At 35.5% G+C, this 26,992-nt stretch overlaps 1 protein-coding gene across 3 annotated transcripts in view; it reads left to right on the forward strand.

The window, feature by feature from the left end:
* SGCZ (sarcoglycan zeta) overlaps window positions 1-26,992 on the forward strand; it is a gene marked incomplete at its 3' end in the record, with an annotated part of 510,669 nt that overhangs the window by 257,343 nt on the left and 226,334 nt on the right. For all 3 annotated transcript variants that reach the window (XM_081999343.1, XM_081999345.1, XM_081999344.1), the window contains exon 2: window positions 19,345-19,539. In XM_081999343.1, the coding sequence (XP_081855469.1) occupies window positions 19,345-19,539 (195 nt within the window). The remainder of the gene's footprint in view (window positions 1-19,344; window positions 19,540-26,992) is intronic.

Below are 26,992 nucleotides of genomic sequence, written 5' to 3' on the forward strand. Positions count from 1 at the left end.
AGGAGTCAGGTAATCAGAGTATGTTAATATACCTGACCTAGAAATTTAAACTAATTTTAAATTATTTCACTCTCTGGGATAGAGACCCCACTTTTAGTTGTACACATGCCAGATTGTATTGAAAATATTTCCCACTGATCTCATGAGATGATGTCCCAGAAATTTGACTTTTAAAGCAAGAATGACTCACTCCCTGTAGACTGAATGCATGAGACACAAAGTAGGAGTAAATGTTACTTGCGAGCCAATTTTGTCAGTGTTTCAGAGTAGAGTATTCAGTGGTATTTTCTAATATGGTAAAGTAGAAATATTTTGTTTTCGTTTGGCAATAGATAATTCATAGCTGAAGCTAATTATAATTAAAGGATGCAATAAGTGTCTCCTTTAAGCATAAATATTTTTAAATTTCTTCTTCTTAACTTTTATCCATATTAAAACAGAGCAGTTAGACTTTATCAGGAACAATGGTGCTTATCATTAACGGATATAAGCTTAATTTGCACTACTTCACATTCTTCTATGCTAAGTATAATACAGCACATGAAGAGCCTGGAAGAAAAATTTTTGTATTGACTAGGTGAAAGACCTTCCCATACAAAGGGCTCAGGGAAAAACTTAGCAGTTTCATTTTTTCTGGTCTGTCTGAAATTTAAGAGCCTGTATGATAAAATGAGATGTTTTTTACATAAACAAGAAGATCAATCTAAGCTCTCTGAGGGAAACATCTTATGAATGATAGTGGTTAGCCTGGTTTTTTTTGTCTGCTACATTGATTTATGCACGATAAATGTTTGATTTCCATCTAGATATATGAAAATGGGACTAGTGTAACGTAGTATGCATAGATTTTATTTAATTTAGCAGGCCATAACATCACGAAAGTTTTGGGTTGAAATATTTCCTGACTGCAGAAGCCAGGCATATTGTTCTAAAACAAAGCTGTAAGCCTGTCCCTGGAGTAAAATACAAACAAACAAACAAACTTTTGAAATCTATAGATCTTGTAAGCAAATTAATAGCCTTTTCAGCCTTATAATTTCAAAAGAGGTTGATTATCTCCTCCTTTCCAATGTTTCAAATAAATAAATAAATAAAAACTCTTATCAAGTCATAGAGTCCTGAAGAGGTGGACATTCCTTTTCCAGCCGAGTTGTACATGTTATAAGTATCCATGTGAACAGCACACTATTGCCTTTCTGATAACGAATGGCATTGTAGGCTCAGGAAAAAACAGCACTTTGGATCTGACATTTCTCTTTGTTACACATGCATTTGTAGTACCTATTGTCAATATTTTATTACATTTTCCCAAGATGGCTTAGTGGAAAAAAATGAAGCTACTGATGGTTGAAAATATGCTTGGCATACAAATGTGTAAGAGGTGAGAATTGACTGAAGGCCTTGTGCCTGGTTACTGGGGTAGATGTTTCAGATGTGAAGAAGTCTATTTTGGCAAAGCTCAAAGCAACCTTTACATACATTAAAAAGGTTTGAGGAGGAATGGTGCTTCATCAGTCAGCCTAAAAAATAGCTGTGCAATGCTTTACTACTCCAGTAGGAGTTTCCAGTGAGGAGCATGTAAGGGGAAGCCCTTCCAGAGAATTTAGAAACAGAGTATGGTAACCGCTGTACTTCCACTAGCTAGAATCTGTGTGCAGAAATTAAGTGATTGACTTTTAATGCTCACATTAGAAACCAAAGATTATTCATATCTATCTATTTTTTTTGGGGGGGGGAGTCCAGTTGTTTTTTTTCATTTTTCCTTTTCTTTGTGAGGTACCAGAAATGCAATATTTGAAGTTCTGACTTCCCTGAGGTGTAGAAATAGTGTTATTACTCTCCTCTGCAAAATTGTACTTTTGACTATGAACTCTGAAAGGGATTGTTATTCTTGTCTGTGCCAAACACTCTTGGCTCCACTTACCTTTTTTCCTGTTCACCACCAGCCTTGCTTTTCCTGGTTCCTTTGATTTCTAAAATTGTTTTTCCCACTTAACAATTGACTTTTTATTCTCAGTTTATTTGTGAGAGCCAGCTTGCATTTTGAAATAAAAAAATTGCTGTGTGATTATTTTAGCATTCACAATACCAAGAATTTTAAAGTTCTGTGAACACAATTTCTTTATCTTCACTGGCATGTGTGTGAATAAATGATGCCGTGTACCCATTCTCTGAAGTTTTAAATTAAAATATTAAGTAAAAAGAGACTCACAGTTGCTGCATCCAATCAGGTAATTCAGTAATCAGTTCAGCAAAATATCCTTATGTGATGTCATAGTTAACCCACGGGTAATTATTTTGTAAAACATTTATGAGCACTAATGTAAATGTTTTATGAAGCCATGTTTGCATATTGTTTGTAGTTCTATTGTTACTTTTCGGTTGTTATTTTCCATTTTGCATTTAATTAAAAAGTCAATTATTCTTTGAAACAGAGTTGAAACAGATATGTGAAGTGTTCATATTTTACCTCTTTTTCCTCAGTTAATAAATACATTCTAGATCCTGACTTGTTGACCAACATTTCTGCTAAACAAGCCCCCCCTAAAATAATTAAGTATTTAGTTGTTGCTGCATATTTTCATAGGCCTACTCCACTGTTCTTCGTTAAAAGCTCAGTATATATGTTAGACAATTCCCATAATTCCATGAGATGTATATTTCCTATGCTTGATTTTTATTTTATATCCCTCTTTTAACTGTTCTTTTACCTGACTGTTTATGAAATATTTTTCATGAAGTCTCATGAGTTATAAATTGAAAACAAAACCAGAAATTCAGAATCATAGTGTTACTGTCCTGATTACTCTTTTGGAGGCTTACCATTGTGTAAGATCACACAGTAAGTTGATGTTCACCAAATAGGTACCTGTTGCCAATGACGTATTTGTCATGTATCAAAAAAATCCCAACCAAATCAAATCAAGGCTTCCAAAAAATATTCTCTCATTAATTAGTCAGTGAGATTTTGTTTGTCATCTTCTTTTCTATATTTATATAGTACTAAACCTTGAAATTATTTGTCCTAAATTTTAAAAACACAGTCTACCTGCTTATTCATTCTGATTCCAAAATGGTAGCCCCATTTTAATAATTTGTTCAGGTAGATATGAGTTTCCTGATGTAACTGCTGTATAAAAGCTATGTCTTTTAATTATTAGTAGTTAACTATTGTACAAAGGACAGCAATTTTCACAACATCAGCAAAGATGATAAGATTAGAGTAATGCTTCTGCATGTTCCAGATTTCTCTTTGTTAACTACTGTCTTCAGGAAATTAATTTATTAAGAACTTTGATACATATGGAATACTATAGTGCATATTTAAAAGTTTTGGACTGTGTTTTTCACAGTTATCAGTGTACCTTCCAGTAAGGTATTAGGCTAATGTGTTTTTTTATTTCTGTCTTTCTACAAGAAGAATAATGGAATGTCTTAGAATTTGTTATTAAATACTACATTTTTGTTTTTCAATTGTGCTAGAAAAGACAAGATTGAAGAGATGGGACTTTTAAGTTTTGCAATATGGCATGGTTTGTGATAGCCTCCAGTATCTTTTTGCAATTAGATAGCGAGGATGCTGATTCTCTAGTTGCATGTAATCATGTTTGACAAAACACTAATTATGACTCCAGCAAATGAATCTGTCTGAATCTGAATGCTACAAGAAGTAAATAAAGACCAAAATGGTTTTTAAGCCTGATCATGGGTTACTTGAGGAGGTGGGAGGCAGAAAAAAGAAAGCTATTTCAGTAGCCATTTTAGAAATTAGGCAGAAGGGGATTGTTTTTGGAAACAGTGCTGCTTTAAGTCATGTTGCATGGGACTCAGGCCACAGGCCATGATTTCGAAATGGCAGTCATAATCCAACAGCTCATTGTAGGGTCACCAAATGTTGTAATGAGATTTCTCACATTAACTGTTAAATCCCTAATATTTTACAGAACTCATAAAGAAGACATATTTTTGTATTTCTGCAGCTCCCAAGTAGCTTTTCAGGTGTCCAAGAAAACAGTTCACTTAATACAGCTGTACTAGGGCTGGTTGCATGGAATTTGTCAAATATCCTATTTGGTTAATCTGAGCAAATGTACAGTGGAGAATCAGTCTGTTTTATTAAGTCTCTGTGTTGTGGATGTCACATAGTATGTCATGTAGTCTGCCACATGGTACGTATAGACTTAGGAAGACACCGAGATTCATTTATTCACACTGTAAAATGATTACCCCCTGCTTGTTCCAGTAGAAAAATATTGTTTATATGTGACTCGCTTGAGAAATTGGATGTCTGCAACAGGTGTTGCCTATAAAATCCCTGAAATGAATCCATGCCAAAGAAAAAGATGCCTTGCTCTGAAGGAGAAGTCACAGTTTGGAGAGGAGGGACAAGGAGTGGGATATTTAATTTCTAAGAGGACTCTGATCAGAATCCCTAAAATATTTCAGATAACTAAGGAAGCTGAGCCAAGAAAATAATTATAAGCATTTATTATTTTCAACGTGTTCGTTTATTATATTGTTGGAAGGAATGGAAAACTCTGGAACCCTAAAAATGCTAGGTTTCCTGTTGTTTAGCAGGTGGAGGAGACCTTAACTAAGGCCATTGGGAGTGGAAGGAATGGCTAGTGTCAGGGAGTGATGAGTTTTTTTTCTATAAAGGGATAACTGCCTCAATAATATGCTGAAGTTAGGGAGGAATTACCTTTCCTTGAAGCTGCAGTTTACTACAGAATGGCCCTAGCATCTTAATTCAAGATCCTAGGTCTGTTAATGTGTGGAAGGAGGAAGTCTTCAAGAACTGCATCACCAGAAGTTTGCATAAAGAGGAGATAAGAGACCAAGAAATAGGATGTATCCACCCAAAATGAGTGTTGCTGAGGAAAAATACATCAATACAATGTTCCCCAGGGCTCAGTTCTGGGGCTGGTCTTGTTCAATATCTCTGTTGATGACCTGGATGAGGGGATCGAGTGCTCCCTCAGTAAGTTTGCAGATGACACCAAGCTGGGTGGGAGTGTGGATCTGTTCGAGGGCAGGAGGGATCTGCAGAAGGATCTGGACAGGCTGGATCGATGGGCTGAGGTCAATTGGATGAGGTTTAACAAAGCCAAGTGCCAGGTCCTGCACTTTGGCCACAACAACCCCATGCAACGCTACAGGCTTGGGGAGGAGTGGCTGGAGAGCTGCCTGGCAGAAAAGGACCTGGGGGTGCTGGTTGACGGCCGGCTGAATATGAGCCAGCAGTGTGCCCAGGTGGCCAAGAAGGCCAACAGAGTCCTGGCCTGTATCAGAAATAGTGTGGCCAGCAGGAGTAGGGAAGTGATCGTGCCCCTGTACTTGGCACAGGTGAGGCCGCACCTTGAATCCTGTGTTCAGTTTTGGGCCCCTCACTACAAGAAGGATGCTGAGGTGCTGGAGCGTGTCCAGAAAAGGGCAATGAAGCTGGTGAGGGGTCTGGAGCACAAGTCTTATGAGGAGCGGCTGAGGGAACTGGGGTTGTTTAGTTTGGAGAAGAGGAGGCTGAGGGGAGACCTTATCGCTGTCTACAACTACCTGAAAGGGGGTTGTGGTGACGAGGGTGTTGGCCTCTTCTCCCAAGTAACCAGTGACAGGACAAGAGGAAATGGCCTCAAGTTGCGCCAGGGGAGGTTTAGATTGGATATTAGGAAAAGTTTCTTCATCGAGAGGGTGGTCAAGCATTGGCACAGGCTGCCCAGGGAGGTGGTGGAGTCGCCATCTCTGGAAGTGTTAAAAAAACGTGTGGATGTGGTGCTTCAGGACATGGTTTAAGCAACATGGTGGCGCTGGATTAATGGTTGGACTTGATGATCTTGAAGGTCCTTTCCAACCTTGGTGATTCTGTGATTCTGTGAATTTTCTTAAGTGTTCTATTTTCAGACTTTAATACCAACTATCAGTATGTCTGTTGATCAGAAATATAAAATCTAGGAATTCTTTGTAGAGAATATTCTTTATCAGAAATACAATATAGAGAAGTAATTTCAGTATGCTGAATTGGATTTTTGCAAACTCTGCCTTTATACATTGTTAATCACTACAAGTAAGAGAGGAACTACCCTGAACATTTCTGATCAGAAGGCTTGATTCATTGATACAAACATGAGTGAAGTATAGGAAGTTGACCAAATGGGACATTCTTTTCTGGTTCCACTGTACTTCCAGCATCTTGTCTATGCCAGAGTTACAAAAATTTATTATTCATGTTGAGATGTTGGTGAGAGTGTCCATAAATGGTTCTTAATGGTTCTTTGACAGACTTTCTCAGGCAAGTGAGTCACACAGAAACAGTGGTTTTTTTACTGGAACAAGCAGTGGATAATTATTTTACAATGTGAATAAATGAATCTCGGTGTCTTCCTGAGTCTATACGTAGCATGTGACAGACTACATGACATAATATGTGACATCCACACAGTGGATGTGGAACATCTCACTTGCCTGAGAAATTAGGTGTCTGCAACTAGTGTTGCCTAAAGAAAACTGTGGAGGCTTTTGCTTATTGATAAGAAAGGTATGATACGGTGGTAAAGGCAAACTATTGAAGAAATAAACTCTTCTCTTTTTTGGTTTGTTTTTTGTTTTGTCATGTTGCTGGGGATTTTTGCTGACTGGAAGTTTCATGAATTTCCTAGCTTGTGCTCAGTAAGTGTTGCTTCTTGCTTTTTGACAATCACAGCCTGTTTCTAGGGTATGCAAAGGTGTTTGCTGTTCATGCGCTAATTGTCTTCCCAAAATACACAGAGAATTTAGCTTGCTTTTGCCAATTTTAACAGTGAATGTTTGGCTTCTCCCCCAGTTCTTCTTTTACAGCAGAATTTATTGCTTCTTGAGCCACAGTTCTGCTCCCTTTCCTTTTTTTTTTTTGGTGTTTTTCTTCTTTTCTGTCTATACATTCTTCCTTTGCATAATTGTATGGGTTGGATCAGGACAATGTCCCTTGCAGCTCATTAGGTAGGTTTTTCTCCCTTGCCCATGGATATCTAATTAGTTATAAATTCCAGTCTGATTCACTTGTAGGGCTAAAATGGACTTCTGGGGAACATCTGCTTATTGTTCTGTTTTTTTTATAGCCGTCTCCACAGTAACATCTTCAAAAATCTTTGTTTTCCAGTCTTTTTCTTCTTCCAGATCATTAAGGAGTTTGTCTGTCTCTCTTTGCTGTACCTTATCTCCCTTGAATATCCTGTTCACAAGAATCATACTGAGTAACGATATCCAAGTATACAGCCTCCATCAGATCAAGTGTTCCATGTTTGTCAATTTTCCATTTTGCTGACCCTAACTTCTTGCAGGGACAGACAACTGCACTCTGTCTATTCATTAAACTGGCTCAGTATAGTTCCAGAGAACAACAGTTACTTTTTCTTCCGTTTTTCCAACAGTGCTTACAAGTATCCTAGAAAATAAAATGGCATAAGCACTGAATCCTCCTTCAGTCTCTTCTTAGTATACAAAGGCGGCTTCATTTGTTCAATTCTAATCAGTCTTCATCAAGCTATATTGATTCTTTTTTCTTTTCACAGCAGGGAGAATACATTATACATAGGGTGAGTCTCATTTAATTTTCATTACTCATTTGAGGAAAACTGGGAAAAACCTCCACCTGCATTAGACTATTGAGAGATTTAGCTCAGTTCCCTCCAGTAAAGAACTGAAGGTAGTTGAATGCAATAAAGATGAGATATAGATGAAAACCTGAATCTTTCTAGATTTCCCACACTGCTTGAAAGGACAGAATTTATTTGAGCTCAGTTCTATTGTTTACCCATGATGTTGGCTGTTGGCACCATCCTTTTGATTGCTTTAACAAAAAAAAAAAGGGAGGAAAAAAAAGAAAAGGAAAAAGATTAGCTTAGTACTGCCAACTTAGCTAGTTAATGTGTTAATGTGCCTGACAGAAATGTGACATTTAATCATTACATATTAAATGTCTTCCTTATTAGCAGGTTCTTGGAACCTTTGTTCAATAAAGAAACAACTCTTGTGTGGTTGAGCTTCTATCCTCAGTGCTTTGTATCCTGCTATATCTGAACAGGTTGACTGTTGCGGAATTAATGTACATCTGCATGCATTTTCTGGGAGGAGAATATGCGAACAGAAATAGAATGGAGGTGAAAATGTGGGGATAATTATAAGAATAAAATAAAGCATGTGCTTCCATTTTTGATGAAAAAAATTCCCATGGTGAAAATTTTAGAGGTGACTTAGGAGTTTAATTTCCTTTTCTGAAGTAATATTATACCTTTAATACCGTCACATTTAAAATAAGTTTTGAAAATATTGTCAAAATGTTTTTCATTGTAGGATCTTAAGTTACTTAAGATTCCAAACATTCCTGTTATGGTCCTTTCCAAAATATCAACTAAAATCTGAAAAAGGAAGACAAATATCTTTGGCCTTTTAAAACATAGAACTGAACTGTTTAGTTATTAAATATAGTTTTAAAAGTATAAACAGCAAACAATAATTCCAAATTTCATGTAATAAAAAATATGGATGTTACTCCACTGTTGTTTTTGTAATGTTTTTTTTCAGATCATTGAGGAGGGTGATTCTGAAGGTTACTCTACTTGAAAGTTTTACAAACTGCATTTTGTGTTGAGCATTTGTTGGTATGGGAAATTGGGTTTTGTGTGAGATGCTGTTGGTCATGTGGATGCTGGAAAGATAAGGAGACTTTTGTTGCAGTATTAAAATGCTGTGTTTGTTTATAAAGAAGTAGGCACAAGCCATCACTGTGAAACCACATTTATAGATTATGAGAGTAGTAATCATAGGGAACAGTTACATCTATTAGTAACAAGGAAGATGAGGAGCGATGTAAGGGAGGAAATGCTGAAGGCAAAAGAGGAAACAAATTAGGGACTTGGTTCTATGTATCATATCAAATTAAAAACATGTAAACTTAAGCAATGGAGCTGTAATTTTATCTTAGATTCTTGATGTCTGCACAAACAACTCGGGTGTTCTTTATGGTATCATCTGAAATACATGGTCAAGTTATAGATTAATAACTGAAAGCTGTATTTAGTTTCTGTTTGTTTCTCTAATGATTTCCATCAATGTAATTTCATTAAAATACTTTCAGAATATTTTAAGTATTGGGTTGTTCATGTGTGTTATCTCAGCACAGTGGTGGTAACCAAAATGTTACTATTTATCCCATGGTAAAACACACCTATTGTTATAAGTTTTATATTTTGTTATTTTAGACTGGAGCAGGACCCCATGTTGGTAGGTTCTATAAAATGACATATTTCTATTTTATGAATTTTATAAGCTAATTCTGGCAGTGTGATCGAGCTGCTTCTCTTAAGACAAATTCTGCTATTTTCTGGCTGTACTCTATCAGGCAGACAGATGAAATATAGCTTATATTTTTGAGCTGTGGATAGCAATAAGATTTTATCCATGCTTATGTTATAAGACCAAGACTTTTATTTGCATACTGATATCATTGTAATTACTATTTATTAAGAAATCTTCTGAAAGGATGAGGCATCTGATTCATATTGAATATGAGGTCATCAAATTGAAGTGGATCAAAAGCTTAGTGTCACTTTGGATTGTGGTATTGTTGCCTACTTACATCACAGAAACAGCTGAACAAGTACCAGTCAAATCCAAAATGTAATCATTGTCTTTAAGGTATGCTCCTGTTCTTCATATTGTAGCACTTACTCAGTGCAGCACATTATGTACTCTTTAATATCTCATCCATGTATTTTTAATTTAAATTAACAGAGCTGTATGTGTTAGGCAAGAATAGACATGCTTGTAGCTTTAGATATACAGCCATTTTTTTCCCAGACCTAGCAGCATAGTTGTACTACATGTGTATGCAAATAAGAGGAAAAGGAACAGTACTTAAAAGCTTGTTCTTCGTCTTTCTAGCAATACATTATTTGTTTTACATTTCCCATCTTTTTGTTGTTCTTTGATTGTGGACTACATGGTTGCCCCATGACATGAATTTCAGACTTCAACCTAGAGGTAAGAATGAGGATGATAAAGAGGACGTTTCCTCTCCTAGTTCAAGTATTCATTCCATCTGTTTCTTCTGTTCCAGCTGGGTTTGTTTCCTTGGTGAATCTGCCAGTCTTAAAAATTCTTTCCTGACTCTTGAAGATTGCACTTCTCCATCCCACCATCTACTAGAACTGATTTAATCAAATGTATCACTGATAGAGAAAAGCTAGTGCCAGGTTGTGTGAAGCTACTGAAATATTGGTACTGCGGTCTTCCATTGATGTGGTTGCCAGCTTTTCTCTGATGGAATATCCTTAACAAAGACATTGTCCATCTTAGATTCTCAGTGGCCTTCAGAGAGGGAGCTGAGCAGAAGATGTAAAGTGCTAGTCACAGTGCTTGTGGGCATGTCCTGCCTTATTGAGATGTGTAGAGCGACAGGCATGACAGTCCACCATTATTAAAAGTAGTGTTTCTTAAACTGAAATCTAATGATTTACTCTGTTTTTTTTCTGTTTTTGTTGCTATTTTAATAGACTTTTAGAATTTCTTCAGTAAGACAAATTTAAACTGTCTCTAGTAGTAGGATTTTTTGAGATAAACTCCAGAGAGCTATAAAAAGTGCTAGAGCTGTATGCTGCTGTATCTTTCAGCAGGCTACTCATCATTTATTGTCTCCTCTGGTATCTGCTTTTCCCTAAGGTAAGTCAGCTATACTGAATCTTGTGTTGCCGTTACTAGACTGCTGCTGTGATCCCACCTAGTTTAATTAAGGCTATCCTACAATATGCTGGCAGTATAGCTAGGTAGAACATCTCAAAAATTATTCTAAAACACAACATGCAAGTTTAGATGATTATAAAACTCAATAAAGTGAAGAATTAAGTAAGCTTTTGAAATGAAATCTTCATTAAAAAATACACTGAAAGTATATTGGAATTGTTCTGGTTATTGAAAATGTAACTTAAAAAACATAATATTAAGAAACGTCATAGCCTGAGTCGTATTTGAATCCAGCTTCCTGAAGAATTCAGTATAGCACATTACTATTTAGAAACATTTCAACTCACAGAATAGTGGGAAAAATATTAATCTATTCATTACATGATTATTTATTCTTGTTAACATGCTGTGAACTTCATTGTGCAGTGAACATTACAATTAAATACGTTAAACACAGAACAACCATAAATATTCTCACTAAGTAATAATGGTAATAGTATCAACTCACTGGTATCCATTTTTGTGAAGTGATAATTTTATTGGAGAACAATATTCAAGATGCAAACATTTATTGTCCTTTTATAGCCAATTGTTCCAATAACTGTTTAGTGAGTACTGGCATCATAGGGAGAAAATTGTGTACCTCAGCTGTTGTCCTGCCTGTGGCTGTAATGAAGTCTCTGTAGTAATCTAATTGTATTGACTTAGCAAAAAAGTGGAATTCTAATTGACAACATAAAGCCAAGCAAATTGTCAGTAACGACATGCTGACTTAAGCCTTGACGACACTGATGTCAAAACTGTTCTTTTTGGGGAAGAAGAAAAACCAGATTCTTCTGAATTATTAAACTTCAAAACACATAAATTATGTAATCAACTGCCTTTATGTACAGGTTGATGGTGAGGTTATTTACATGTTCTTTCATTTAGATTTTCAGGGATGCAAAGGGCTTTCCAAATGTGTTGCTTAAGAAACATGAATTTGGGGTTCTAAGTACAGTTGCACCTCTGTTTCTGAAATTGGCCAGGGCAAAAATCCATGGCTAAACCAAAAAGGCATCAAACTCTCAGAAGAATCTTGAAGTCCCTTGGATTTGGCACTTCTTCCTGGCAGAAGTAGCTGGATATCCCTAAGTAGTCAATCTAGAAATACGTTTTTCAAGTTGGAGATTGAAGACTGAACGAGTGAAAGCCTCCCCTGAATAATCTTTCACTGGAATGCAGTGTTGACTGGGATGACTAGGATTTGGCCTAGCCATAGCCAATGTAAAATATGGAGCACAATATTTTCCCAGAGTCTTAGTGGTCCCTTGACCAACCAAAGATTGACTGAGGGCCTACTTAATGTAAGTGCTTTCTACTCAGTAATCAGTACCTGAAGAGATTAATTCTAGGATTAAGTGCTAAAAAGCAACTAAAAGAAGTGGTCTGTGTTTGTATCCCAACTGGGCGTATTTTTCGATAGAAGATAGGACATGAGCCAGCAGTGTGCCCTTGCCACAAAGAAGACTAACAGTATCCTGGGCTGCATCAGGAGGAGTGCTTCCAGCAGGATGAGGAAGGTGATCCGTCCCCTCTATTCAGCACCAGTGAGGCCACACACACTGTGTCTGGATCTGGGCTCCCCAGTACAAGAGAGAAATGCACATACTGAAGACAGTCCAGTGAAGAACCATGAAAATGATTAAGGAACTGGAGCATCTCTCCTACAAGGAAAGTCTGAGAGAGCTGGGACCATTTAGCCTGGGGAAGGGAAGGTTCAGGGGGGATGTTATCTATGTGTACAGATACCTGAAGGGAAGGGGCAGAGAGGATGGAGCCAGACTCTTTTCAGTGATGTCCAGTGATGGGACAAGAGGCAATGGGCATAAACTGAAACACGGGAGGTTCTGTCTGAACATCAGAAGACACTTTTTTACTGTGATAGGGCCTGAGCACTGGCACAGGTTGCCCTGAGAGGTTGTGGAGTCTCCAACCTTAGAGATATTCAACAGTCAGTTGGGCATGGTCCTGAGCAACCTGCTCTTAGTGGCCCTGCTTGAGTATGGAGTTGGACTAGATGAACTCTAGAGATGCTTTCCAACATCGAGCATTCTGTGGTCTGTGACATATCTTAGTGTGGGTCTCAGAAGGACCACAGCCTCCAAATGCTTTTCAGCTACTGCAGCAGTTTTAATAGTGATTGATCCCAATCATCCTAAACAGAAAAATAAAAACTTGACAAATGTAAAATTGTCCATCAGGGCAATAAGAATTTACACTGATTTCTTTGCCAATAACATATGATAAAGCAATGTGGCTTTTATATCTGGCCAACAATTTGTGTCCTAATGACCATTTATACCAAGGTCAGATATGCTTTTGGCTGCCTTTAGAAAGGCTTGAATGGCTAATACCATAAGGAGAAGACTTTGCAGGTGTCAGGTGTAGCCCAGATAAAGACGTTTTCGGAGGAAGCTGCTCTCTCTCTCCGATATTTAATTCTCTAAAAATGCACCTGTACTACCTTGTCAGTCCATCCATAGTAGTTAATAGTAGTAGTAACATACTATCCCTTTCTATTAATTTTGGAAATCAATTGGAAATCAAACCTTTGCAGTAGAGAAGAAATAATTTAGCTGCTTCAATGTATGCTGGCAGTGACAGCAAAAGCTTTGTATATAACTGTTTGTCATTTTAAAAGCTTTCCAAGAAAATCCATCCTTTTATTTATAAGGCCTTTTCAAGAGAGACAAGCCACTTATTTACCATCTTCATATTTATTGTTGTAATGAACTCATTATTTATTTCATCCCAATTCTTTTTTTTAGAGTCAAGATTGGGGTGTAGCATACAAAGTATTTGTGTATTTGCTATATAAGAACTGTTACAGTTCTTATGGCACTTCCTGTCCTGTGGTACATTTTTCCCTGCATATGGTAAACTTCCAGATAAAGTCTATAAAGAAAACAGTAAAATAATATTTCAACTATAAACTTAATTAATGCTGCATACTGTGCAGAGTGGAAGCAAAATAAATGACCTGTTGTAGTGTCATAGAAAAAGAGGGCTGTCCACAGCATGAGCCGCTGGCCAGAGGCTGTGTTACTGTCAGGGTGAGTGGAGAGAGCCAGCTGGTTCTGGTAAATCATCTATATGATGTCCTGAGCTATGGTTAGTTATGCTGATGTGAAGAATTTTCCCTGCTAGCTATAGCTTTTCTTCTGTCTCTTCACCTCTACATCTAATCTGATTTCTGATACATTCCTTACCAGACCAAATCATTATTGGGTCTTAGATGCTGTCATACTCTCTTTTTATATTTTAAAATTCCTTTATGTTTTTCATTCTGTCTATGAATTAAGAAAATAATGCACAGAGAATCAATCAGTAATGAAAATGTCTAGAAACAGTGTCATGTGCTGGGCTACAATTACAATACCTGAGGTAACAAAAGTCATATTGGGTTTTGGCTTAGCTGTTTCATGATGTGAGTAGTAAACAGTTTCAGATTCGTATCTGTCAAATTAGGTGTTGATTTCTTAGTTATTTTGAATATAGCTGTGATAATATCTTGTCGAACTTGAAAATTGCTTGTAGCTTTAAATAAATACTTTCAATTTATAATATAACAATAACGTCATCATTCCCAGTGGTATGTTTCCACTGCCATTAAGGTTATTTTCTTACTTAAGTTTTGACAAACCTATGTCAGTAATTCCTGTTAGTAAGAAATATCACCAAAAAATTGAATTCTCAAAAGGATAGTCATAGGAAGTAGTAATGCTGTTATTTTTGTTTCATATATAAATATAGCAAATAAATGTGTTGAAGTTCTAAATGTTGAATGTTCTAAAAAATGTTGGAAGTTCTTAAAAATTTTTTTTTCTTTTCTGTCCCCCCAGGATATGGGTGAATGTCTGATGGCATTCATCTCCATTTTATTGGGAGTTTGTTCAAAAGGATAAATTTCAACGACATACTCACAATAAGAGCACTCTTCATTGAAAATTTCAAACCATTTTTAATTATTGTATTGATATTTCAAACATACTCATTTTTGGGTTTTTTTTTTTTCAGTTCTACACCTTTGGGAATGCAGGCAGGCTTCATGAAATGTTTTAAAAAGCATTTGTTACTGAATAATGTTTTTCTTAAAGGTAAAAGTACGAAAGCTCAGTTAATAGCAAGGACTGTCAAGTGAAATGTATTAACTGAAGCTAGCAGAAAATCTGGGTAAGATTAGAGTGCACTGTGGGTCTCTAGGCACCGTGTTACAGAATTTGCTGCAGGGATTGTGGAACTCTTGAGACTTTCAACTTGAGCATCTCAGAAAACCAAAAAGAAATTGGGAGAGAACATGATCTAGAAAACTAACTTTTGACCAGCTTTCACTGTAATGCTCCAAACTTGTATGATCTCAAAACCAGAAAAAAAACCCTGAAAGCAATGCCAAATGGAAGGCAGTGGAATAAGAATTAAGTGATTCAGTTCTTCAGTTGTTCACTAGTTTACTTGTTGTCTGTGGAGAAGTTTCTTTCTCTCCCTCCCCAAACTTCCATTCCATATATGTACAATGATCTTCTTTGTTATAAAGAGCTTTGCTTGCTTGAGACATAGATTTCAGATAGGAAAAACACTGGAGTCACAGCCTTAATTATGAGAAAAGAATGCTTGTTTTAGATATGAAGAAAAAGTAGTTATCCTGGAAAATAATTTATGAAGTTTCTTTCTTCCCTCCTACCTTCCTCCATTCCTACTGAGATACTAGTTTTTTATTAGACTTCCTGATTTTCAAACACATAGAAGCCATATCAACCTGTGTACAAGCCCTCTGATAACTTCTGCTGTTTCTGTTGAGTATAATCATACTCTTCTGTGGTCATCTTCATTTCTTAAAGCATCTTGTTCTTTGGCCAAAGATATTGCACCCAGTTTATCCTTCCACCTGTTTTAGCAGCTGGATGCACATACAGAGAGGTGATCTTCTTAAATGCTCCTCAGTGTGTCATGGAGAAGCTACTGCATTAATCTTGGGTTTTATTCAGTCAACGACATTTCGATAAGAATTTTTTGAATTGCCTTACTGGGATGGTAGTGCCATATAGCACCCCACTCCTACTGTTCAAGATTATTGTTTCTAAATATATCTTTTACCATTATTTTCTATGCAAAATGGCAAAAAAACTTTTAACACACTTACTTGTATTCTTGGGTGACTTTTTAAAAAATGTGTTATGGATGGAATCAATGTAGGTTTAGAGTATATGTAGAGCTGATCCAGAACTAAAAATCCTATCTTGTCTACAAAATAGACAAAAAAATATAATTTTCTTTTCGGAAAATCAGTAAACTAGAAGTTAAATTGCTCTCCCAGATGTTAACAACAAATATTGTATTGTTTCTCCTGTTTCACTAACCATTTGTAATTAAGAACAATGATACTTTTATTTCTTTCCTTAGTTTGGAATCTGATTCTTCATTTGTGGCACTTAGAAAAGAGCCATTAGCCTTTAAGACAAATTTATATTCATCTAGAGAATTATTTGCAAGGCATAATCATGTTCTAAACTATTCTTGTTAACACTTGTTTAAGCAGATTGTTACCTTAACTTCAGGAATTATACCAACAATCTCGCCCTCTAAATTTAGTTAATTTATTCATTGTCTTCTTCATTTTTCTGTTTTGAAAAATTACCTCTGTAAGAGATTTTCCCAAAAACTACAAAATAAACTTTGAAAATGTAAAATGTCTCTGCTCCATTCTTTAATTACTTTTATAAGTCTAAGATATCCCTTATAATAGTACATGATGGCCTTAAAATATCGATAGTTTAAAGCTCATTATCTTGATTGTGAACTAGATTTCATGTGGTGTGCTTACTCAGATTCACCTGTGCCTAGTGAATATGCATGATCATACTTTTTATGGTACTGAAAAAGATCGAAAAGTGTAGGAGTAGCCAAAGATGAAAATTAAAAATTGCAAAATATATTCTGGTACAGTTGTGACATGACTTAATAATTTACAGTGCTATAATAGTTCCCTTTATCTTTTTTATGATACTTGTTCAGTGCTGTGTAAGAACTTATTTAATGTCTTTGTAGATCCTGAATAATGTATCTCATATTACTTTGGATTTGAATCGGAAATCTCATCAATTATTAGAGCATTAATTATCGGTTTCTGCCACTCCCCTCATGCTCTTCCGCTGCTCCAGCGTGGGGTCCCACCCATGGGAGACAGTCCTTCACGAACTCCTACAACATGGGTCCTTCCCACAGGATACAGTCCTTCAGAAAAAGCCTGCGCCAGTGTGGGTCCCCTGTGGGGCCATAGGTCCTGCCAGAAAAACTGCTCTTCCAGTGTGGGCTCCTCTCCACGGGGTCACAGGTCCTGCCAGGAACCTGCTCTAGTGGGGGATTTCCATGGGGTCACAGACTCTGGCACATCCACCTGCTCCAGCATAGGGTCCTCCATGGGCTGCAGGTGGATATCTGCTCTGCCGTGGATGTCCATGGGCTGCAGGGGGACAATATGCATCATCAAGCCTCACTCAGTTGAACAGTCTACACTGAAGGAACTGACTGATGCCTGGCTGTGGTCATGTAATAAAATGTCATTGTATTTCATGACTATGTTGCAAAGGGCATACTTCATGCGGCCATGTTCCTAGTTTCAGGGGCAGTGCTACTTCTGGAATTCTCACAATCTGCAAGGTGACTCTTCACTATTTTTAATGGTATTAACTGTTTCATAAGTAATATACTAATTACTTTAAAACTCAAAATGTAATCATAAATTGCATTTTTGTTACAATGACTGGCTAAATGAATGTGTAGAAACTCATTATAAGGAGGAAGACGTTTAACCCATTCATGCGTTCAGTTTCTGAATTCCTAAGGAATTCAGACACGGCTAGGATGAATGCTGCCAGGATATGATAAGGGTGTGATTTAAGGTCTTGAAGCCTGGTGACACTTTGCTCTGAGAAGACTGAGAAGACTGAGAAACATTGTTGAGGGAAGTTCTGTTTGTAAAGGTTTACTACATAAATAAATCGCTAAACATTACATTTAATTGAAATTATGGACAAAGAGAAGCAATTGTGATTGAAAAGAATAAAAATGACAAAATGCCTGTTTACTAGCTTATTTAAAACCTGCTTTATAAATTCATTATTTCTGTTTTGACTTATTTCAGTGATATATGTACTGTTGTTGTAATATGGATGTGTATTCTATGACTTGTGGCTGTAGTTATTCAAAGTGAGTTAATTTATGCTATTAATATCTCATTCACTAACAAGTGAATGGTAAAACATTAAGAGTTTTGATTTGGATAAATACCTAGCAATACAGATGTTTTCGTAAACATTTTTGAGCTTTACATTTTAAAACTCTTATGAAATCAACATTTGTTTGATCCCTCAAATGGATTTAATCTGTTTTTTATTTCTAAATGAATCAACTAACCAATTTTTATGCATTTTTAACTTTCTTTTAGTGAAAAGAAAGGCAGTTTTTAAGCGTAAAACTGATCATTGTCTCTGGTTTATGATTTTGTTGGGGTTTTGTTTGTTTTGGGTATTTGGTTTCGGTTTTGGGGTTTTGCCCTAATATTTGGGTGGCCAATTAAAAATTGGCCTATTAAACCAATCTCTTCAATGGGCATGTTTCAGGAAGACCTTTTACATAAAGAGAATAAGATTGCTTTAGTTTAACTTTTCTCCATGACTTAAAAATTAATACCTTCCAGCCCAAAAGCAATGTGACAGCTGAATATGAATATAAATGTCTATGAAAGAAAGTTAAGGGTGTAAAAAAATATTAAATGGTTTCTTATTAAAAGCCATAAACATTTTTGCCTAAAGAATAATTAATGATAACTTTTTTAGGCAATTTGCAAACAGTTACTGCTTGTTTGTATGCTAGAACAACTTAGATTGGTTCAGGAAAACAACAGATGGTGGTCGTATCCATATCTCCTAAAGGGCAAAATTAAAGATTTGAAGGGTTTTCATTGGTGGTTTTTTTTGTGTAAAATGTGGTATACACAATAGCATCCTTTTTTGTAAAATATGGGTGCATGTATACTAGAATTAATTACTAATTTACTAAGTATAATGAACAAGTGATAACTTCATCTATGACAGATGCATTTCTAGAAAGAATAGATATTTCTTCTATTTTTATGGAAGAGTGTACTGGTGTTGGCTAAAAACTACTATGAAGAAAATTGTCTTTATCTCAGCCAAGACCAGTACAAAAAACATTATATGACTTTTTTCTCTAAAACCAATTTTTCCTGAATGACCTCATAAAGGACAATATAACAGTCTTCAGAAATAAATGTAAGATACATGCATGGATTACATTAAAATCTTTTACAGTTTCTTGCTGATAAATTTGCAATGCAAATCCAATTTGAAATATCCAACCAAAGATTTACTTTAAATTAATGAAAACCACCAAATTCTCACTAAATGCCTAGTAAAAATAAGACTGATATTATTTATTCTGAATGAAGGCATCTCTTCTGTGCCCACAGAAACCGATTTTCTCTATGTTCTCAGTTAATGTTCATTCAATAAAATCCACGAAAAACAGACCTCCGATTTGTTTACTTATACTTACATCTTTCTTTTCCAGATGACACGAGAGCAGTATATATTAGCAACGCAACAGAACAGCCTTCCAAGGACTGAACATCCTCAATTTTACCCAGTAGGGATTTATGGATGGCGAAAGAGGTGCTTATACTTCTTTGTCCTTCTGCTGTTGGTTACCATGATTGTTAACTTAGCAATGACAATATGGATTTTGAAGGTTATGAATTTCACAGTGGTAAGTATCACAGTAACTTTATGTACCTTGTTTCTTGAAGTAATAACTTTTAGTTATAGTTAGGTTTTTAGTTTTAGTTAGTTTTAGTTCTCTTTCCTTTACCATGTTGTATACAAGTCCTGTACTTTTGGATTAAAATTCATATATCCTTCTTTGAGCATTACTTCAGATATTTATAACTTTTGTGTATAATTCTGCGGTGAATGGATCTGTACCCTATCTACTCAGATATTTTTGGTTAATCGTATCTGTTGATTTTTTTGTTTGCCCAGCCAAAAGCGTCATGGTGACTGTCCCAAGCATCTCTTGAGTTTACTATGTCTGTTCTATACGGTCTCTCACTTATGAGAAAACTGGATCAGTTAGGTCAACTTAGGGTGGCTTTTTTACTTGTTCTTAATATTTTTTTCGAATTTACTGACCGTTTGGACTGTGTTTCACCTAGAACTTAGAGTAGCTGTTTTGATGTTGGTAACAGGGGGTAGGTGGGTATAAAAGCCACGGGCTTTTATGAGACAACCGTCACCTGGAATCTTTAATAGCAGCAAAGTGTTACCGAGTCTGTATTTCAGATGTACGCCTGAAAGAATATCTGCGTTCAGTGGAAACTGTGTTATCTGCGCAGCTGTTCCCAAAGCTTTGTTTGGATAAAGGTGGTAGAAGTGCTCACTAGTTGGCAGTGGAGTAGTGTCTTTTTGTATATCAAAAGAAGAGATAGGACACTCCACAGTTTAAAATAGCAGTGCTTCTGTTAGGATCAGTGTAGTCTGATCTCTCTGGATTTTGACCTTCATAAGCCATATTTTGATGTAGCTAGTAATACATTTCTAATTCCAAGAGTCATAGCACATTTTGATTCTCCATTAGTTTATTAGAAATAAAAAACAGCCAACAAAACCAGCACTAAACATATGTCTAACATTGTTTTATCTCTGCTAATGCTGTGTAATAGGGTTATCTGAGATTGTTGCCTGGTAAGATGTATTGTGCAAATACATTGTTATTTCTGAGTTGGATTAATATTTTGACAACTGTATGAGTTTAATATTCATGTACCAAAAAGTTTGTTAGAAGTTTGGGGGTTTCTTTTGCTTTTTTTTGTGTGTTTTTTTCTTTTTTTTACCCCAGTTTGTTTGTTTTGTTTTTTCTCTTTTTTCAGCATAATGTGCTTGCAAAACAGCACATCCATATATCTCTGTGCAGAAGACTGCATTCCAATAAAATATTTGAAACTGCTACTTCCATACCTAGGCAATGTTTGACCTTCCACACTAGAAGCTAGTATAATACTACCCAGTTTAAAACTCTTACAATTTGAACTACAAACTTTTTAAAACAAAACCAAAAAAGATATTTTGAAATATTTTTCTTTCCCACACATCAAAACTTTGTTATAAAGTTAAAGGTTTATGGTGACTCACTAAATCATTGCAGGAATCTAGTGCAGGATTGTTTCAGCAATTCTGTTTACTAGTTAGTGGATTGAAGACCTTGCTTCAGTAGCTTGAGAGATGTATGTATCTGAAATAATTATGCAAAGGCTGTCTTAACAATCTCACAAAAATAGTGTTTGCAATGTTATGCACTTGATTTATAAACTTATTTCATTACTACAATTCAGAAATCAGAAAGCTTAAGTGCATCTTTAATAATCCTGAATTTGTTATAAATACAGATAAATGGTATGCCCCTGACTAGTGTGAGTTAATCTTTAACCCTCCTGTTACAGAGGGTTACAGAACAGAATTAAAATTAATTTTGTATATTCACATTTACCATAGTCATGTGTACCAGTAAGTGATTTGGAAAACAAAAGTGGAACATATCACTCCTCTTTCATATGAAACACCCCCAAAATATTACATATGCTTGGGAACACTGTTCATATACCCCTTAACTACCTCAGAAATGAAAACTCCTACTTAACAGTTGGTAAATTTTGCAGATTGTTCATAACAGTTTCCAAAGGATTTTGTACTTTAAAAGAACAACAGAAGCATTTTATTTAATGATCATACCACCACTAGATCATTCTTATTCAAATTGATATGTAGTGTATCCCTGTTGACATAAAATTATTAACCGTTATTCTTTTAATGGCAAAATATTTCATGGTTTTGTTTAATGAAATGTACTGATTCAGGACTGATTTGGTTTTACCTTCCAACTTTTACGTAAAATTTATGGAATGATCTGTGATTAAACTGTTGCAGAAAACACAATCTGTAAGCATAAAACTGTGGTTTATGACCTGAAATTTTGTATCTTAAAGTGCACACATTTGTTTTACAAAGAGACTGTTAAAAGTATAGTAATTAAATGATATGACAATAGGTTATTTAATGTTATAAAGCTACATGTAATAGCTGTAGGCATACCATATAACTTAAAGCTGAAAGAATTAAAAATGTCTGTCAGTATTACTTCTGCTTTTATAAGCACCATTACTTTGGATCATGTTTGAATCCATTTTGTTAAATATACACTGAAGAATACCGTTTGTCTTCTGCAGATTCATGGAACAGTAGTCTTCTACTTGGACTACTTACTATTCACATTGTAGTCTCCGTATGGCTTAAAAAGTTGATTGCTAGAAGGTTGTCATATCAAAAGTTCAGTAAATTCTTCATGCTTATGTCCATACATGCACATTTGAGCACCAGTGGGAAATTTGTATCAAATCTGAGTCACATTCTTAGTGACAGGCATGTAAGAGTAAAATAATTAAGTTTATAAACCTAAACTTCATGTATTTAAAGAACGTTATAGCTTTGAAATGTACATATATTTCTTCCATGCACATGTATATATGTATAGATAGATATAAACTAGGACATTTTATTTCTAAATCTGGACTGATAGGAAATCAGAAGTGCAGCTAGAAACCTTTTGAAAAGGAAAATACTTTTGCTAAATTTATTTAAAGAGTATTTGCACAAAAGAGGAATCTGGCCATGATAAAATAATTGTTGAAATTGAACTGCTTTGACATTTTGACATTATTTTAAATTCTTTGCTCTTTTGGCATAAGCCAATGTGGAGCTTTTTATAAAGACAATAATAATTGCACCACTTCAAGGGGTTGTGAAGAGCCAGGGCATGGGTTTGTCATTGCTGTCTGACAATTGCAACAGTGTTAATTTGTATTAGCTGTTGACTTTCTATTTCTAACTGTCCAGCTGCAGCCACTGGCCAATTGGTACAATAAAAGCCTTTCTGAGTTCAATTTATAGATTCTCTAGTTGGAACAGTATTCTGAATAGGCTGACCTTGCATGTAAAAGTCACATTCTGAATCTGAGCTAGTTACACCATGCTCTTTTTATATAGAGAGAGGAGAAATAGCGTCTCCTGCAAGGCCGTTCACCTCATGGTAAGACAGGCAGCTGAAGTGAATTGTCTTTAAGGATGGATGTTGAATCACTCATCAAAGAAGTAATTAAAAAGGAACTATGTTTTATGTGCAATTGTGTAAAAACGTAGTACAGGCAAGTTGTGCAAGTCTCCTTTTATCAGATTAAGTAATATAGCTGGGAAAGGTGGAGAAACTTTCAGGTATACAATCTCTTCTCTTATTCCGGTACACAATGTAAGAAAGAAATTTGAAAGGTAAATACAAGTTACAAATAATTGTCCTGATATAATATCTATCAGATGAGCAAGACCAATTAGTATTTGTGTAGCAGAAGGAATATTAGGTGGAGGAATCAGAGATGTAGTAATTTTTTGAAAGATTTTGCCCCACTGGTAGCTTAGTGTTACCGTCCTTTAACATTCAGTCAACATCTGTTACCTCACTGTTCGATCATATGTTTAGAAAGATACATGTGACAGCATGTAAGCACCTCAGGGCAAAGAAGTCCTTAAACCTTTCCACTGACAGATGCACTTAGCTGTAATACACCATATTACTATACTATCCTGGGTTTCCATGAAAATAATCATTCAGGAGTAGGCTACATAAGAGGAAGATAATTTGATAGCCTCTACATTGTATTGTCCCCTAATGGAACCATGAAAATCTCTGAATCACATGCTTGAACTTCAGACTTCATCTATTGAATTAAATGCTTTCCTGAAAAGTAAACAGCTGATGTCTTCAAGAATGAACTCAATTTTCCTCATGTCTCTTAAGCCTGATCTTCAAAGGAGACATGAACAATATCTGGGAAAAACCAAACCAGGAACTAAAATCTGTAGTATCTGTCAGTATCAAAATGAGAGACTTAGGAGACTTGAGTTTTATGGAACATTTACAATTTCCTTTCCTTGTACTAACCTTGCCATGGTCCATAGGCTCCACCATGGAAAGGTCTTTCACTTTCCCTCAGGATGTAATTGTTTCTCACTTAGTCTAGGTTATATATGTCTAATAAAGCCCAAGGCTGTTAGGTACTTTTTTGTGTCTGTACAATTATTATACTAGGTGTTTCAAGAAGGATAGGACACTCAAGTCATAACTTGGTGACATAATCATAGGGTAAAGTATGGATATGTTGCGTATGTATAACATCCTGTTTTTTTCACTTGTGTAATGTATATGAATTTTAAAAGAGAGCAAGGAAAGAAATATTTCTTACCGTGCCTGCATTCTTGTTGTCATGTATTTGTATGGTCCATAACATAGGTAATTAGCTTGCTTTTTCTTTAAAGACTTAATCACTTGAATATTATTCACTGATATAGTTTTTATCTTGTATAATCTTTAAGCTATTCTAACCTCAGTAGAACTATAATTTTATATCATTTATTATTCATATAGCTGATAATGAATCAAGTATATTGACAGTCTGTCAATCCGATTACTTACTCTGTAAAAGAGATTTACCTTACATTTTTGTCACTAAACAAATACCCGTGTAGAAATATGCAACTGAATTTTTTCTGCAGGATTTCAAACTACATTTTTAAAAAAGAAGTTCAAAGTATTCCTCTTACTGCTGTGAAGTGACATTTTGAAATGATATGGGGCAATCAGCTTAGAAACCTACATCCCCCTCATGGTGGGAGAGTTGTTTAATATCAGTGCATTTATACATTTTCTAATATGTACACAACTTGCATTGATATTGGTATTTACTTGATATTATATTATTCCATTTCTTATTACATTGCAAAAATTGTAATTGCAGGAAAAATGCAAATATTAGTTCTTAAGATCTCTTTTGGGTTGGCCTGTGACTCAGCCACATACGCTAGGAAGTATCAGCACCAAATTGTTTCACTGGTGTTGGTTGTATATCTGGTTTTGTGCATCTCCATATTCTGCTTTCCCCTTAGGAATCGACGTATGAAAAGGCTTGATTTGTTACGCTCCTAAGAATGCAGCCACCCAGTTCAGATATTTTCTCTTGCTGTAGTTGCTTGCAGTGTTGTCAGTTCTGACTGCTGTCATGGCACGATGTTTTCTGTATTGATACATGCTAAACTCCTCTTGCCAGTAGTACCATGGGAATTACTTTTCAGATCAAGAATGAGGCAACTTATCATCTGGGTTGGGACAGTTATTTCTCAAGGGAACTTAAACTTCAATTTAGCTTCAAACATGAGCAGAGCATAAACAGCAGTTGGAATTTCTTGGCTAGAATTCACACGCTTCATGCTCCCGATTGAACATACTCTGGTTGCTGGCTGCCTAGCTCCAACTTCACACTGTTTGGACAGCAGGTAGTTTGCAAGATGGTTGAATGTCTGTCAGAAGATACACAGGCCAACAAAGCATGATTTCTTTTTATGTGACAGCATATGTAATAATACAGATATATGCATCCATTAACTCCTCTCTACATCTTTATAGGTTGTCCTTATATTCCTTTAGGAGTTTAACTTTTTAGAGTTAAAGTGTTTTGCATTTGCAAAAATCTAAATCTGAATGATAATATTTTATTAGCATTACTTAGAGAGACCAGTAAACACAAGTATATTTCCCTGGGTGTTTGTTGCTGTGCAAGAATGAGGAAATGTTTTAAATTTTTAACTTTCTGTGTTGTTGGGACACACACACACACTTCTGATCTTGATATCCAATATGGAAAAAATACTTAAAATTTTTTTTAAAGTACAATTTGTCCATTAAAGCCATGATTCGATATTTAAGGTTTTAGTGGTACAAAACTAGAGCAGCTGTGTTCAGTGCTTTTATCTAGACTTTGGCAAACTGTCTTGGCATACTGTAGAAAAACAAAAAATGTTATTTGTGAAACTATACTGTAATGCTCTATCCATTTCTCAACAAGCATGACAGTGATATGAGCTGCCGGGTTTCTAAGATTCTTTGACCACCCAGATCTCTTTATCTGATGTTCAAACCAGTATTTGTTCTGTTATCGGTTCCGTTGATCTATGCAGTGAAGATAGTATTTGCCCATGGGAGGTAACACAATTTCATGTAGAACTAAGAAAAAACTCTTCCATTTCTTAGCTAGTATTTCCAGAGACATGTCCAATTTATAGCAGATTGGCATTTCAAATTTATGAAGTTGTGTAATAGCTGTACTTATCTCTACTCAAAAATAACTTGGTGGTTTGGCAAAGAGACAACTTCTTTCATTTTACAAAGGCAGCAGTTTGTTATTAGGTTTTGAATAAATATTATGATTTAAAACTTGTGGTTGCTGGATATTTAATAAATATGTTCTGTCACATCTGCAGATTTCATTTATTTCAATGGCAATCGTTTATTGTCAATAATTTATTTTAAACTGTAAATGATATTTTCAAAACTTGTTATCTCTTAACTAGATAGAAAATTATTTCTCTATATCCCTCAATATTTTAGTTTTCAAGAACATGATGTCCCATTCTGGGATGAATGCAAGAAAGCTTTTGTTTCCTTTTTGTTTGTTTTTTGTAGTGAGAAAGATCCAGTCCAGAGCAGGCAATATCATTAATTATTAATGGTTAAGAGACTTAGTCAAGATATCGGAGACCAAGGTTCAAATTCATGCAGTCTCCAATATAGATCGTGTCCCAGGTAAGTGTCCTACTCATAGGCTATTAGTCGTCCTGATTTCTGATATTCCTTTTTGATAGAGACATGACCTCTATCTTACTATCTTTTAGTCTCAAACACTAAATATCTTCCTTGTAATAAATTTTATTGAAAATTCCTATGAAATAACTATGTATTCCTCAAGAGTATTTTCTGCTCAGAGTTACAATTAGAGAGAGTTAATCTTACTTGTACATCTTTATTCCATTTGTTAATGTTTGTGTAAAAGCACAACTTTATGGAGCTAGAGGGTGTTTTGTAAAACTTGTGACCCCTTTCATTTGGTGTGCGGTGGGTAGGAATAAATTTATTTTTTCCGACTCTACTTTGAGCATGTCACACAGTTGCTGTCCTGAGTACAATGAAGAACTCAATTTAAGTATTTCTAATACCATTCTTCCAAATCACTTTTTATCCCATTTTGTATATGTACATACTGTATTATGTACCTCCTTTCCTAGCA

Source organism: Phaethon aethereus (genome assembly GCF_964289735.1).
Source record: "Phaethon aethereus genome assembly, chromosome: 4".
Classification (NCBI taxonomy): Eukaryota; Metazoa; Chordata; class Aves; order Phaethontiformes; family Phaethontidae; genus Phaethon; species Phaethon aethereus.